At 39.0% G+C, this 13,428-nt stretch overlaps 1 protein-coding gene across 1 annotated transcript; it reads right to left on the bottom strand.

Annotated features, from left to right (window-relative positions):
• Window positions 1-4,255: 4,255 nt before the first annotated feature.
• LOC144653203 (putative methyltransferase NSUN7) lies at window positions 4,256-12,534 on the bottom strand. The gene is made up of 8 exons (XM_078513146.1): window positions 12,116-12,534; window positions 11,245-11,303; window positions 8,880-9,401; window positions 8,185-8,338; window positions 7,522-7,641; window positions 5,817-6,278; window positions 5,480-5,556; window positions 4,256-5,071 (listed from the first exon to the last, which is right to left on the bottom strand). Exons 1-8 carry the CDS (start codon window positions 12,405-12,407, stop codon window positions 4,709-4,711), a joined length of 2,049 nt encoding a protein of 682 aa, XP_078369272.1. The 5' UTR covers window positions 12,408-12,534; the 3' UTR covers window positions 4,256-4,708.
• Between the last annotated feature and the right edge of the window lie 894 nt (window positions 12,535-13,428).

Here is a 13,428-nt window from a genome sequence, read left to right as displayed (position 1 = left end):
CAAATTAATATCTCCTGCCCTTGTGTGTCTTGTCTAAGTGTCAAAAAGGTTTTATTGAATTTTCTAACAAGATGGAAATGTTTCTTTTTTCATGCTCTAACTAACGCAAGTTATCAGATTTGCCATCAAACTTTACTGCAACTTTTTAAAGTATGAAAAAATTCAAATCTAAACAAATTTTTTGGGTCGGGACAGCATAAACGGTTGTCATGATGGAAATTGCGGCGGGAGGGGCTTAGCAAAATTTCGAGACGATTTTTGTGACTTAATTTTTCTGATAACCTGCTATCAGGCTTCCTATTTTTTTCGCGGCGGAGGGAAGGCGAAAAAAAGGACTACACCGCCGCGAGAAAAATAACGCCTGATCGCAGGTTATTTTTCTGAATGCTAACTAAGCACAAGCGTATAAAGGATTGTGCATACAGAGAAAAATAAGTTGAATATGGGTCTGTTTGTCGAATTTGTAGGCTGGTGATCGAAAATCAACTTCCGAAAAATACCCGTTTCCACTTCCAAAATTAAAGATAATAAACAAGAGCAATAAATTAGAATAAACAACCCTTCTTTATGATAGATGCCAAATCCCTCCAAAAATAAATGTACCCTTAAAAGTTTCCTTAACAGCTCGATTAGCTTTCAGTGTTAGTATAAATCGTTGTCATCTTAGTTACTATCGTTTTTACGGATTGTCATTATCATCATCATCATCATCATCATCATCATCATCATCATCATCATCATCATTATTGTCATCACCATTTTCGTAATCCTCGTAATCGTCATTGTCATCGCCATCACTATCCTCGTCGTTGTTTTCATTGCCAAAATCGTCATCATCAATAGAAGCACGACTGATACATGCTACATGAAGTGGCAACTGAACCGAATAGACAGCAAAGAATGCAGGTACGGATATTGGCCTGTTTTGCGCGCGCAAGCTGCAGACAGAGTCGGTTAGATATTTCTTATTTCGCCGCATGCTGGGAGAATCTCGAAAAGAGATTTTAAGAGATTATCCATATAATAGGATAATCAAACAAGAATATTTAAAATTGAAAAATCTCTGTGCAGACATGCATGTATTTTCATGAACGGATTTATGGGACGAAAGGAAATTAAGTTAGTTTCTAAGATTACATAATATCATTTGTTACAGAAAGCGAAAATATGTGGAACGTACAGAGATTGAATACTTGCACCATGTAATGTTTCGTTGATTTTATTTCAATCATAGGAACTTTGTAGGTCAAAATTGAAAGGGCAATATGATCTAGAGAAACTCCCATTAAAACATTTGAATCAGTGAATCCCTTGGGCTTGGCTTAATCTGTTTTTTGACCCTAAAAGATACCATTTTCCATGCCTAATCGGTCAAGACCGCTTATAGAGTACGAAGGCGTTTTTTCATTTAATTGGTCATGTGCAACCTCAAACGAGACCTCGCCTGCTAAAAGCACTGGGATTCTGTCCTGAACACCGATAAGTGAGACGACGAGCATCCCCGTCCCTATCATATTGGAGACCCCCCTTCCCAACCTCGGATATGGTATTACTTAGTTTTCTTATTTTGAGACCATTGACGCTTCGCCAGCACACACTTTCTATTCAAAACCTTTTCTTATTTACTGTACTGAGAAATATCCGGCAAAACATTAAAGGTCTCCGCACAGGTGGGGTCAAGACGCAGGGACATGTCGCAGCAACGTGCAGCAGCGACAAAATCATGTGTTGTTCACACTGAGGGGACATGTAGCAGGGACGATTTTGCGGCAGGTTTGTCCCTGCGACATGTTGCACGGATTTCAACTGGTTGGACTGCGTGCAACATGTTGCAGGGACAAAATGTTGCAAGAATTCATGTTGCACGCGCCAAAAATTAATAGCACATACGAGGGGGCATCCCCGCTCGTTTTCTTGCGTGTGTAAACATTGTGATTTTGTCGCTGCTACATGTCCCCGCTACACGTCCCTGTTACATGTTCCCTCAGTGTGAACAACACATGATTTTGTCGCTGCTTTATGTCGCTGCGATATGGCCCTGCGTCTTAACCCCACGTGTGCGGGACCTTAACAGTGTGCTGTTCGAGTGCTGTCTCAAGACTCTCAACACTACTGTACCTGACTGTGGACTTCTGGACTCAAAATGTCGAAAACTAAGACGGGCTGAAGGGGTGGGGTCGAAAATATAAAACAAGCTAGACAAGAACTACTTCAGGAAAAATATAATGTAAAACAAAAACCGTATCGAGTCCGCTTAAATTAAAAGAATTTAATTACGACCAATTATGGTTTTACCTCCCTTAAGTCACTCACAAGAGTTCTTTTTCTCCATTTTCATTATTTTTCCTTTCAAAGATAGTTTCTAAAAATAGACTGAAAAACGTGCAACATAGCATTGTACAGTACACGATTAAAAGTAACTCCCCGTTATATGCTTTTATCGCATCATTTTGGATATGAGTGAAAAAACGGATTTCTAAGTTAAATTATATTTTTTCCCCTAAAAAACAGTTTTGCGATAATTGTTTTTTGAAAAAAATCGCGATTTTCTTGGATGTTTCGGTTAAATCTGCGTGCATGGCTTTCGTATGGGGGCAACGAAGAATCGTCAGAGGGAAGGAGCCGAGCGTACATTTTCTCCCGGCAATGATCATTTAAATCTTTATTTTCTGTTTATTTTTAAGCCAATTTTTTTCCTCAGGGGAGGTATTTCGTTGAGGTGGCTCCGTTAATTTATCGGCGAGACGTATTGTTGTTGTCGTTGTGAAATTTTAGGAAAACATAACGAAATTGTCAGTTGAGCTCTCAAAAATTCATTCAACACCAGACTATGATAACTAAAAGTAATCACTACAATTTTACAAATTCTGTAAAAGTAGCACCTACCTGTATTTTGTTCGTCCCACTGGTCGTCAATAAAATCAAAATTCATGTTGGAGTTCATGTAAACAACCTCACCAAGAGAATCCATTAGCCACAGTGTAGAATGAGACGATGTCAGCAAAAAAACACCACAAATTCCACAGTGAATTTGTTATTAAATCTTTTTTTCCTCAATGCGTTCCACAAGCTTTTTATGGCAACGGTATCAAGTACATGAACCATAAAATGCGATAAAGTTAGCAGATATAGCGAGAATGTTTTGGAAAAGTACTTATTTTTTGGCCCCAAGGCAAATATCAGCATTAATATTGAAAACTGTTTCGCCAACGCTTACTGGTTACTGCAAATACTTAGGAAGAATTAAAATAATTTTCATATACTGGCACATATGTCTCGCGATTTGAGATGCCTATTTAAGTCTAGGTGGGAATGTTTTTGATTTTCCCGGCGGGAATAAAAATTCACATCAACGTTCCTGCGTATTTTTTGTTTTACCAAAATCCTTGTTTTATACCCTGGTAGTTCTTTGTTTTCAAGATTAAACGGCTCTAGATAAAGTTCTGTTAATGATTTTGTCAAAACGTTTTGTGCCTACCAAGTATCTACTTTATCAATTTAAAAATCAAGAGAGAATTACCAAAAGCTCATGCAGTTTTTTTCGCTCTTGCTTGCATAACTTATCTCTCTTTAACTTCCAAAGAGCTAAAATCCTTGTTATACTTTCCCCATCGATATAGCCATTACCCTGCGTTATCTGAAAATATAAATTTACGTGCTATTTGCCTGATGTCTTGTTGACGCGCCTCACAGTCTGAATAACAAAACTAATTGCGATGTTTTGTTTTTTATCGGCGTGAAACACTGATGTATATACCCCAACGAAGAAAACAATTTAAGTGCGCCTACTGGAAAGCTAGGTAAAAGTAATTTCGTTTTAGCCTGCCTTATTTGTCACCCTCTTTAGCCGCACGTTGATATCTGCTGTACACCTTGGGATGGCATAATTAATCACTTGACTTCAAAGCTCTGCCAGGATTATAACAAGTCTCAGTTATGAACATAGTTTATCTTTGTTTTGATACACTTACAGCAAGTGGGGCAATGCAATCTCAACTAGAAAGAGGTACAAGGCCATTATGTCTTCATAATATGTTTAAATAAATAAATAAACAAATTAAAACTACAGTTGACTCTCCCTTAACGGACACCTCCATAAGACGGACACCTGGTGATGGTCCCTGCCGCTTTTCAGCCATTGTACTGTAGCTTAACTCCCTAGACGGACGGTTAGATCCAGTCCCGAAGGTGTCCGTTTCAAAGAGAGTTGACTGCAAACTTGAAAAATACGGCATCAGAAGACGCAGAGTTCCAATTTGTAAAAATATACAGATTTTAATTTCACCACTTTTTCAATAAATACACTTTAGATCTCCAAAGTCTATAAAATGGTAACCTACCGTAGTTAACAGACTTTGTTTACTACAATTAGTACAATTCTATACATGAACTTGAGATCCAATTTTTAACTATTTACAAGGTATAAATCTCGGAACTCCTCTAATTAAGTTACTGCGAGCCTTTCCAAGATTCCTTCTTAAATAAGGTGTGTTTTATTATTTATTAATGTTTTATTAAAAAACGCAGAAAATATAATCAGCATACTAAACTTTTTGAGATTAAGATTGAATTTTCTGCTCCCGCGACAAACTTCAAATTTCACACTGTCAAAAACTCAAAATCAGGTCCACCTATTTTATTCTAATGCACACATTGAGCTTCAAAACAATTCATACCTAATATTAACCGCAACGCTATCAAATAAGAACTAGAACTGGAACGGTTTTGGTTGTGTTAACGTCTTTCCTTTCTTTTTCGGTGCGCTTTCCGAAGGAGCAGGAATGGACGATACTACATCTTTCGTGTTAGGCTTCGCCACATCTTCGGCAGAGCCATGCCAACTTCGGGGCTTTCTCGGCTTGTCAACTTTCAACGAGTTTCGGTCTTCCTCGTTATCGGATAAGTTCCTATCAGGAGTCTCCTTGATACGAAGTCGCGCCATATCTGCCTGCGCCCGGGGTTTAGGTTTCTCCTTGGGGCTGCTGACCCTAGCTGGCTTTGCAGCTTTGGGTTTCATCAAACCTTTCTTTGCGGCTCTTTCGAGGACTTCTTGTGCCGTTTCAACTGGTTTCTGCAATGGGGAATGACAAACGGGACTTCTTTATTGTATTTTCATTGACTTGAATTTCGTGCTACATGCTTTAACTAATTACAGAAGGCATGTCGTTCTTTCAGCCAATCGGGATTAAACTCAAATCGTGACTAGCCTTACGCGCGGGTTGTAGTTTTTTTTTTCAAGCTCTGATTGGCTCGTTACGTTATTTGCGTTCGTTTTGATTGGCAGCATGTTATTACTAGCCAATCACGAATTAACGATAGTACTGTTTTCTCAGCCAATCAAGTTTAAAACAGTCACAACTCGTGTTCTGGTTAATAAAACTTGTCATGCTCTTACCAGCTCATTCATTAAAAAAGTCACTCTTAAGTGTTCTCTGCAGTTATCCATACAGCTGTAACAGTGTGTTGAGTGTGATTTTACCTGTCTTTTAAGAAGAGCAATGAATCCTCCATTCATCGCGGCTGAAGGCTCGAGACTCAGATACCTTGATTCTGGTTCTAGATTTAGGAGTAAAAAAAAAACATCACATTAATGAAAAGCTATTGAAAAGCGTTTGGAAGTTTAATTTTTCAATAAGACCTCCCCTCTATCTATTAAGAACCCCACCTCCCTCCCCTTGGTCAGTCCCCCGTGGGCGTCATTAAGATTTTACGTAAAAAGTAAAAAGTTAAAAGTAAAGAATTTTTCCTAACTTGTACTACAAAGAAGTATAGACAGAAGACGGTAACGGGAATTGGCACGTTGATAACTGACTTACCTTTGCTTATCAAAGAAATGTCATTTTGAAGACCATTAGAAATTCTAGCAGCTTCCTTCAAACTCTGCGCGAGTTTCGGTAAAGCAGGCGTCAGCTCATAAAAGCTCGTCTGTTTGCTTTTATCCTCTTGGTTCATTTCCATAGCTTTCTTCACCACGTCAACATTTTCCGCGTTGTTAGTCGAACGTGTGATGTAAATAATCGCTTGAGCTTGCGGGAACTTCATGGCATGCCTCAGAAAGCTCAAATGTTGGAACGCCAGTCCTTTGATTTTGCTGGTATCAGCGTTTCCGCGTGCAAGTTCTTTGATCGACGTGGTGACGCCTTCTTGAAGGACGAAATCTACCGGGTTGACAATCCCCGATTTGGAGCATGGCACGTTGACAACGATAATTCGCACTTTCTTCAAGCGTTCGTCGGTTGGTAGAGCATCGAGGAAGCTTTCTTCTTGTAAGTTGACATCTGGATTGCTTGTTAAGGTTTCATGGGTCAATTGCAACATCATATATTGAAGTTTTCTAATAGTTGTCGTAAAACTAAATATCGATTTAATCTCAGAGCCAATCATAACAATGGAAAGTGCAAGTAACCAATCAGAGCTGGAACCAAAAACATGTAATTGGTGCCAAACGCGGGGAAACGTAACCGTTTCCAGAGGGGGGAGGTACAGAATAGGGAGGAGGGAGAAATGACCAAAAATTAGGGAGGAGGGAGAAATGACCAAAAATTAGGGAGGAGGGAGAAATGACCAAAAATTAGGGAAGAGGGAGAAATTTTGGCAAAAAAAATAAGGAGGAGGGAGACATTTTAGCTCAAAAAGTAGGGAGGAGGAAGAAATTGGCACAAAAAGTTGGGAGGAGGGAGATTTACCCTCCTGTCCCTCCCCCCTCTTTCCAAGCCGATTAGAAAAATAGTTACCTTGGCCAAGCGCGAGAAAACACACAAACATAGCCGAGCGCGGGGAAGGAAAAAAACCCGTGGGTGATTGGTTTTCGTTTTTTGGCCAATTGACCACATCTCGAATCCGTAATTGAACGCGTAGCAGAATCAAAGTTAAACTGCCAAAAACAACATTCTCTGGGGAAGTTAGAAACGGTTAAGTTTTGAGGCCCAGTCCAAACTTAACGTTTTCACTCGAAATTTGACTTTTTATTTTGTTTTACGTTTCTCCCGTCCTCCAAACGCACGTTAATAACCATTTCCACAAAAAACGGATATTTTCAAATAGCATTCTCCTAAAGGAGTTTTTTTGAAAACGTCTTCACAAGGACTGCAAAAACGGAGGCTTCAAAACCATATAAACGATTGGGGTTATGTCAATGTTGTAAAAAACCTCCGTTCTTACCAACAATGTTCTGCAATTGGTATAAGGATTTAATTGGGTGAAACCAATTGTGGAATTGAACGCATTTTAGGTATCCTACAGATGAACGGTTACGGCAATTAAAGATTTAAAGGAGCGCCATTACGTTCAGGGTCTGTCCCCTTAGAATATGAAGGTGTTTTCAACCTTTTTTTGAACAAAAACGTTAACGTCAGGACGGGCCGTTAGTTACAATAATGCAAGAGTTAATTCCTCCTTTGTTTGAAGTCAAATGGCGAGCAAGAAAAGAAAAGAATGGTTGTACAGTAGATAGTAAACGTATTGTTTAGAACACTCCATCGCATCTCTGTTTCTGTTGCAACCTGTCATATAAAAGGATACTCCTAGCTGCCATTCTCTCCAGTTTGTCTTCAATCTGCTCATGGCTATCAGGAGTGACACCAAAAGCAAAGACTTTTCTATCAGGATGAATTAACGACGATAGGTGGGCTGTTAGGTTCCCTTTAAACAAAATCAAAACAAACAAATTAAAGTTTATTGTCAATGCCATGGCTAACAAAAAGCAACACACACACACAAAAAAACAATAAATAAAAAAATAAATATGTCGATAAATAAAGCACCACATTCCATTAGTTGTTCATGGCGTTTTACAGCTATTTAAACAACTTAAACTATCTAGTAAGTGATCTAAATTATCTACAATAACAATAACAGTTAAAAAGTAAAATGACCAACTATGCACTGTTTTCTTTTTATTCTTTTACACTGATGTAGCAACTTTTATCTATTCCGCAGGGTAACAGACAGAGAGGGAGACTGCGTAAAAGCTCAAGGAGGGATTCAGGAAGCTAAGCACTATTCAGTCAAAGGGCTACCCTTGGAAACAGATGAAATGCGTGGACAAGGACCAAGGAAATTGGAGGAGGAGGAGGAGGAGAAGCTTTGTCAGTGACCTATGCTCCGAAATGGAGTAGACAGGCTTCAGATCAGATCAGCACCTTTTATTTGGTTTATTTCAATCCATGCACTGATCCAACCCACCTGATTCAGCATGTGTTTGAATGACATCATCTCCTTCACCCAAGAAAGACTTGACATCAGCTCCTGGAATGAGTTGAACAGCTTTCTCTTTCTGTGAAGCAAACTCCAGAACCATGGAATTCACAACCTCTGCAGCTGCTATTGTTGATTTGTCCTGCAAGAAACATTATTTATAAAAAACAAATATGCCGTAAAACTGTACTTATTCAAAGTACATTGTATGGCAGAACACCAATAATATAAGGTGCATTATCTGGACAAATTAAGTCCCTGAAAAACTCTGGATAATAGAAAGTGTGAATATGTATGAAACAAAATTTTGGATCTGAGTAAATTGTTAAAATATTTGATAATTTATTTGTGTTATTGTTCTACTAACATTTTAGATGATCAGTATTTTGATATGATATATAGCATTGATACTTCAACTGTTCTGATTTTAAATTACCGGTAGTCCATCAATCTACCAAGTTGAAGGAATATCACACTTTTCAACACACAATTTTCTAGATCATGAGTTATTATAAATTGCCTTGCAGGAGGGGCGGGGGGAGAGTTGGAAAGTACCAATACTCCTTAATACCCGGTATCATTTTCTGCAAAGTTCCTAAGGAGGAGGGGGGAGGACAAGTTCTTTGCACCCTGGGGACTCTAAATTTCAAACAGTTATCAAACCAAACACTAATATAACAAACCTGAATAGCCAGCTTGCCATCTAACACCAAGTCATGCTCATACAGGTCAAACTTGATAGTGGGAGAAAACACTAACAAATTCTCAAAATGCTGATCTTTCATAAAACAGCGCGCACTGCTTGCATTATCATTTTCATCCTCTGGTGATGGCAGCTTATCATCCATCAAAAACCCCTCACTGGTTAACGTCTCTAGCACGTCGCTATAGCTTGCCTTCCATGTGTTTATTCTTGCATACACAGGTTGCTGTGCGGCAAACTGAAGCTTATCTTGTTCCTCTTTCGGAAGTAAAGCCTCAACACTAATTGCACAATCTCTTATTCTGCTGCGAGCAAGGGCTGCACGAAGTTTAATCCTATGGGACACCATAGCTTGCTGTATTTCTAAGATGTGTGGTATGGAGTTCTCTTTGTTTGGGATCTCCATCTTTTTATTTCTGAACCTCTCATTTCCAAAGTAAAAGCCATTTTGTTGGTAGTCCAGTAACATCACCATGACACGATGCTTGTGGTATGCCTCTAACTAATAAATTTAATGAAAAAATAAGCATAAATGGTCATGGTGAAGTACGCATAACAAGCAAAAATATATTAAAAAGGGGGGGGGGGGAAAGAAAAAAAAAAAAAAGAAAAAAAAAAAAAAAAAAAAAAAAAAAAAAAAAAAAAAAAAATTATTTTTTTCCCCCAAAAAACCGCAAACCTACTGAGGCGATTTCTAGAGAATAAAGTGGTGATTGAGATATGCCGTTCTTCATGTTGTTGCAGCTGGACTTATCTGCATGTGGAGACTACATTAATTGAAAGGCTCACTGAAACCCTATTCCAGTCTTAGGGGTCAGTGCAGACAGGCAGATCACCAGTGCCGGAACTTAAAGTTCTTGTTTCTTGTATTCCCTCTGGGGGGGGGGGGGGGGGAGGGGGGTGTCAGTCCATTCAAAGCTACCCCACTTCCCAAGAAACCTGTAGACCCATGCTCCAATCAGCATTGGCATTTTGTCAGGTTTTATCAACAAATTAAGTATTGATCAATGCCCATTTATACTGACATTAGACCTGCCACGTGGGTGTGTGTTTGTTGCCAGAACACTAGATAAAGACACAGGGTGCCAAGACTTAAACTGTGGCAGTCCTCTGGCTGGGTCTAGTTGACCCTACCAGTCTGTAAGCATACATAGAGCTGCTGTTTATTGAATTTGCCAAACTCTTGGACAGAACTGCTGAGCTGTTGCAAGATATGTTGTTTATTGTCAAGGATTTCACTTTTCCTCCAACTGATACAGCCCAGGTGATTTTATGTTTGACTGACTGAATATCCATTAGTTGGTGGTATTTTGTTGTGAAAGAAATACATAAAGCAACTCTTGTATCTACGATAAGAATTAGGGGCCTTAACAAGGACCTTTGAAGATGGCCTGTAGGCTGTGGCTTGATACCCGCCCTGATCTCTTGACCTGAGATGACCAAACCACCAAACTGGATACAATCAAATGATAGTCAATCAGGCTTCACCTCCCAAGTGGAAAATAAGTTGTGTGAACAATTTTCTTTTGGTCTACCCCACTTGACAAAATGGGCCCTAATTTGCAGCTAAAAAAATTTGGCTAACACAAAACGACAATCTTCAAAAGTAGAACAGTAATGTTAGGATACTGTTGGATTCTTTTAGCATAATTAGCGTAATTGTGATTTTAGTCTGTTAAAAATTGCTGGAAAATGCTCTCAGAAGGCTGGAAATGCTATTTTAGAGATGCCCCCTAACCCCATAGAAACTCGTGCCTTCGGTGCTTGTAATGTATGTGTACATTTAACCCTGCGATGGCACTGAAGAGGGCATAAAATTCAGGAATTGCTGCTACAAATTTCAAGGGCTTGTCTAAATAAGGAAACCTATTTTTTTTTTGTTTTTATTTTCAATGCCCTTTTATTAAGGAACTGGCAAATTTTCAAGGACTTTTCAAGGCTTGTACAAGCCAAGCTTTCACAATATCCTCTCAGTATAATATTCATGACTGCTATGTATGAGAAATTAGCCCAAAATCATTAATGAGTGTTGCCTCCTTAAAAAGTGCCCTTAAGCTTTTAAGCCTTCAATTTAGGATACAACCTGTCGGGTGATAACAAATTATGTCAACTAATATGGAATACAATTTAACAAGACTGAATTTTAATTTGCATATCACGAATTTGTTTGTCTACAATTCTTGAAGATTTTTCACTTTCTAGAATATCTACTAACAATATTTCTCATTTTCTCACCATAAAAATTATAAATTCTAAGATTTACATCAGGTTTTCGACTGATAAAAGAGTAAAAGTATCTAGATGAAATGGATTCTGTAATAATTAAATATTAAATAGGGGCTTACCTTAAAATAACTTGAAAAAAAGTAACTATCAAGTAATACGTCATCAAGAACTGTCTCGTCTGAAAAATAAAGTTAAAACAAAGAAAAAAGTAAATAGTTTGTCAGGGAAATCAGCCTTGGGGATAATGAATGTAAGCTTGCTGTTTACACAACACCAAACGATTTTACATGAAATGCATGCAAACCGGGCTTAGCCACTGCAAAAAAGGTTAATAAATGTACATTTTATTTCCAACTGTGAAAATTATCTTCCAAAAATACCATTTAGAACTTTTGGCAATAACAAACAATCGGATGCTAAATCGTGCAGCTGAAACAATAAAACCCTTTGAATTGGCCAATGAAAAGTTTTTTGTTCTCCGATATTTTATTAAACAAAAAGAAGGATGTTTGTTCAGCGTCCAATACAAGAATGAAAGGAATAAGTGAGAAAGCCTAAGCTTACAGTGTTTGTATAATGTGTTTTTTTTCTCCAAAGAAATTATTGAAATCCTTTATCACTATAACCCAGAAAAGACGACTACAACCCTATTCCTGTTGTAACTGAAAATATTATGACTGTAAAATAAAGCTGTTTTGTTTTTTAGCCAGGTAACGGAGGCATTTGTGACCATTTGTAAAAACTTGCTCAGAAGCCTTTGGAAGAAAGCTATCTGCCATTTGAATTTTTAAGGTAATTTACAATGAGCAAGAATTTGAATTTTCAGCTATGCCGGCAAACGACTAAAACTCAATAATTCGTTAATTAATCTACCTCAATTAAAACTACAAAAGAAGCAGCAGGGATCGCCCAAGTTCTGTTACAATGCCTGCTATCAGATCATTAAGATCATTACAAGTCATAAGAGTTGACAGTGACTATTTAACTTACATCGCTTCGCTCCAAAAGCTACACTGTAAGCCCGTCTTCGCTCTAAATCATCCTCAAACGTTGGAAGTTGTGAGGAAGGTATTTCGCCCTTCAAATGACGATAAATTTCCGCTGCTTTCTCGTAGATGGAATGGCTAAATGTGTCCCTCTTCTTTCGTGTGCTGACCGCGGTTTCGCTCTCGCTAATTCGAGCTGCTGCATTTCCACGATGTTTGACGGCATTCGAAGCATCAAACGTGCTCGACGATTTTTTCGCCTTGCTCGCTGCGTCGCCGCCTCCTTTCTTCAACATTTTAAAGTGTACAAGCAAAATAACAGCACAGCACGGTCGAACGAAAAAATCTTGTATGTTTTGGTTGGTAAAGTTTCCCGCTCAATAAAGCAATATCAGGTTTCAATCAGGCATCACCAGGGCCACGCTAAACAATCGCTTACGTCACAATAGGAAACAAAGGCATCCAGCCGCTTGCTCCATCGCCTGGGGGGACACCGTTTGTTTACAAATTTTTTTCGAGGTTTTGGTACGTGCCGGGTAAAGAATACACGTGTACTTCACAGTGTGATACTGCCCAAGAGGTCACTCACTAAATGACAGACTGCACACATCCCAAAAACTCGCGGATATTTCCTTGATTTATAAAGTAGTTATTTTTAGAGGGCAGTGAAAAGGAGGAGAGAGGGTTCGGGATAACGTTTAACGTTTCACGGAATATAAAACGATCGTTTCACGCTTTATTCAACTGAAATGCAGGTGGAGAAGGGTCTTTGAGCGGCAAGCTAAAAACTTGATGTCCTTGATCTGCCCCGAGGCCTGAACTCTTCCCCTTTTTGCGTCGAGTCACTGACGGGGATACGTGGGGACTTTAAAATTCCTGTGTAATTCTTTGCATTCCTAATGCGAGATTTCTGTGTAAGAATGCTTCGCGTATCCCGCCTGGCTGTAAGATCCTGACGGGTTAATCAAATGACAGGCTTCAAGAAATTGCCAGGTCTTCTCTTTTTCGGTTGGCTCAGCTCGTCACGCGAGTGAGGTAGGACTGCGTGACAAGATCAAAGGAGATAGAGAATCAGTTTGCAGCGGAGATATTCTCAAGTCTGAATTGTCTTCGAAGTCCCTCAAATATTACACACGCTATACTTCATTTACTAGTTTCGGTTTCTGTAGCATACATTTCTTTTGTGGGGTAGGGTTGCTAGCTGTACACCCAACCAACAACCAGTTGGGCCAAGGGGATCACTCTTCGACCTGCCCGGCATGAGTGGCCCTGCCAAGAGTTTAGATCTGCAGCCGGTAAATGGGGTCTCAGAGGCAC

Source organism: Oculina patagonica, chromosome 5 (assembly GCF_052425735.1).
Source record: "Oculina patagonica isolate OP01 chromosome 5, crgOcupat, whole genome shotgun sequence".
In the NCBI taxonomy this organism is placed as follows: domain Eukaryota; kingdom Metazoa; phylum Cnidaria; class Anthozoa; order Scleractinia; family Oculinidae; genus Oculina; species Oculina patagonica.
Note: the sequence above shows the minus strand (reverse complement) of the source record. Positions and strands in the feature narration are given on the sequence as shown.

Bases quoted from the DNA above. Each gene is read 5' to 3' on its own strand.
- LOC144653203 (XM_078513146.1), bottom strand. From the start codon at position 12,407: ATGTTGAAGAAAGGAGGCGGCGACGCAGCGAGCAAGGCGAAAAAATCG. The intron at 8,339-8,879 runs GTTTGTTATATT...TGTTTCTTGCAG, and splicing joins ATGGCAAGCTGGCTATTCAG to GACAAATCAACAATAGCAGC. The intron at 5,557-5,816 runs GTAAGTCAGTTA...TCCTAAATCTAG, and splicing joins CATTTCTTTGATAAGCAAAG to AACCAGAATCAAGGTATCTG.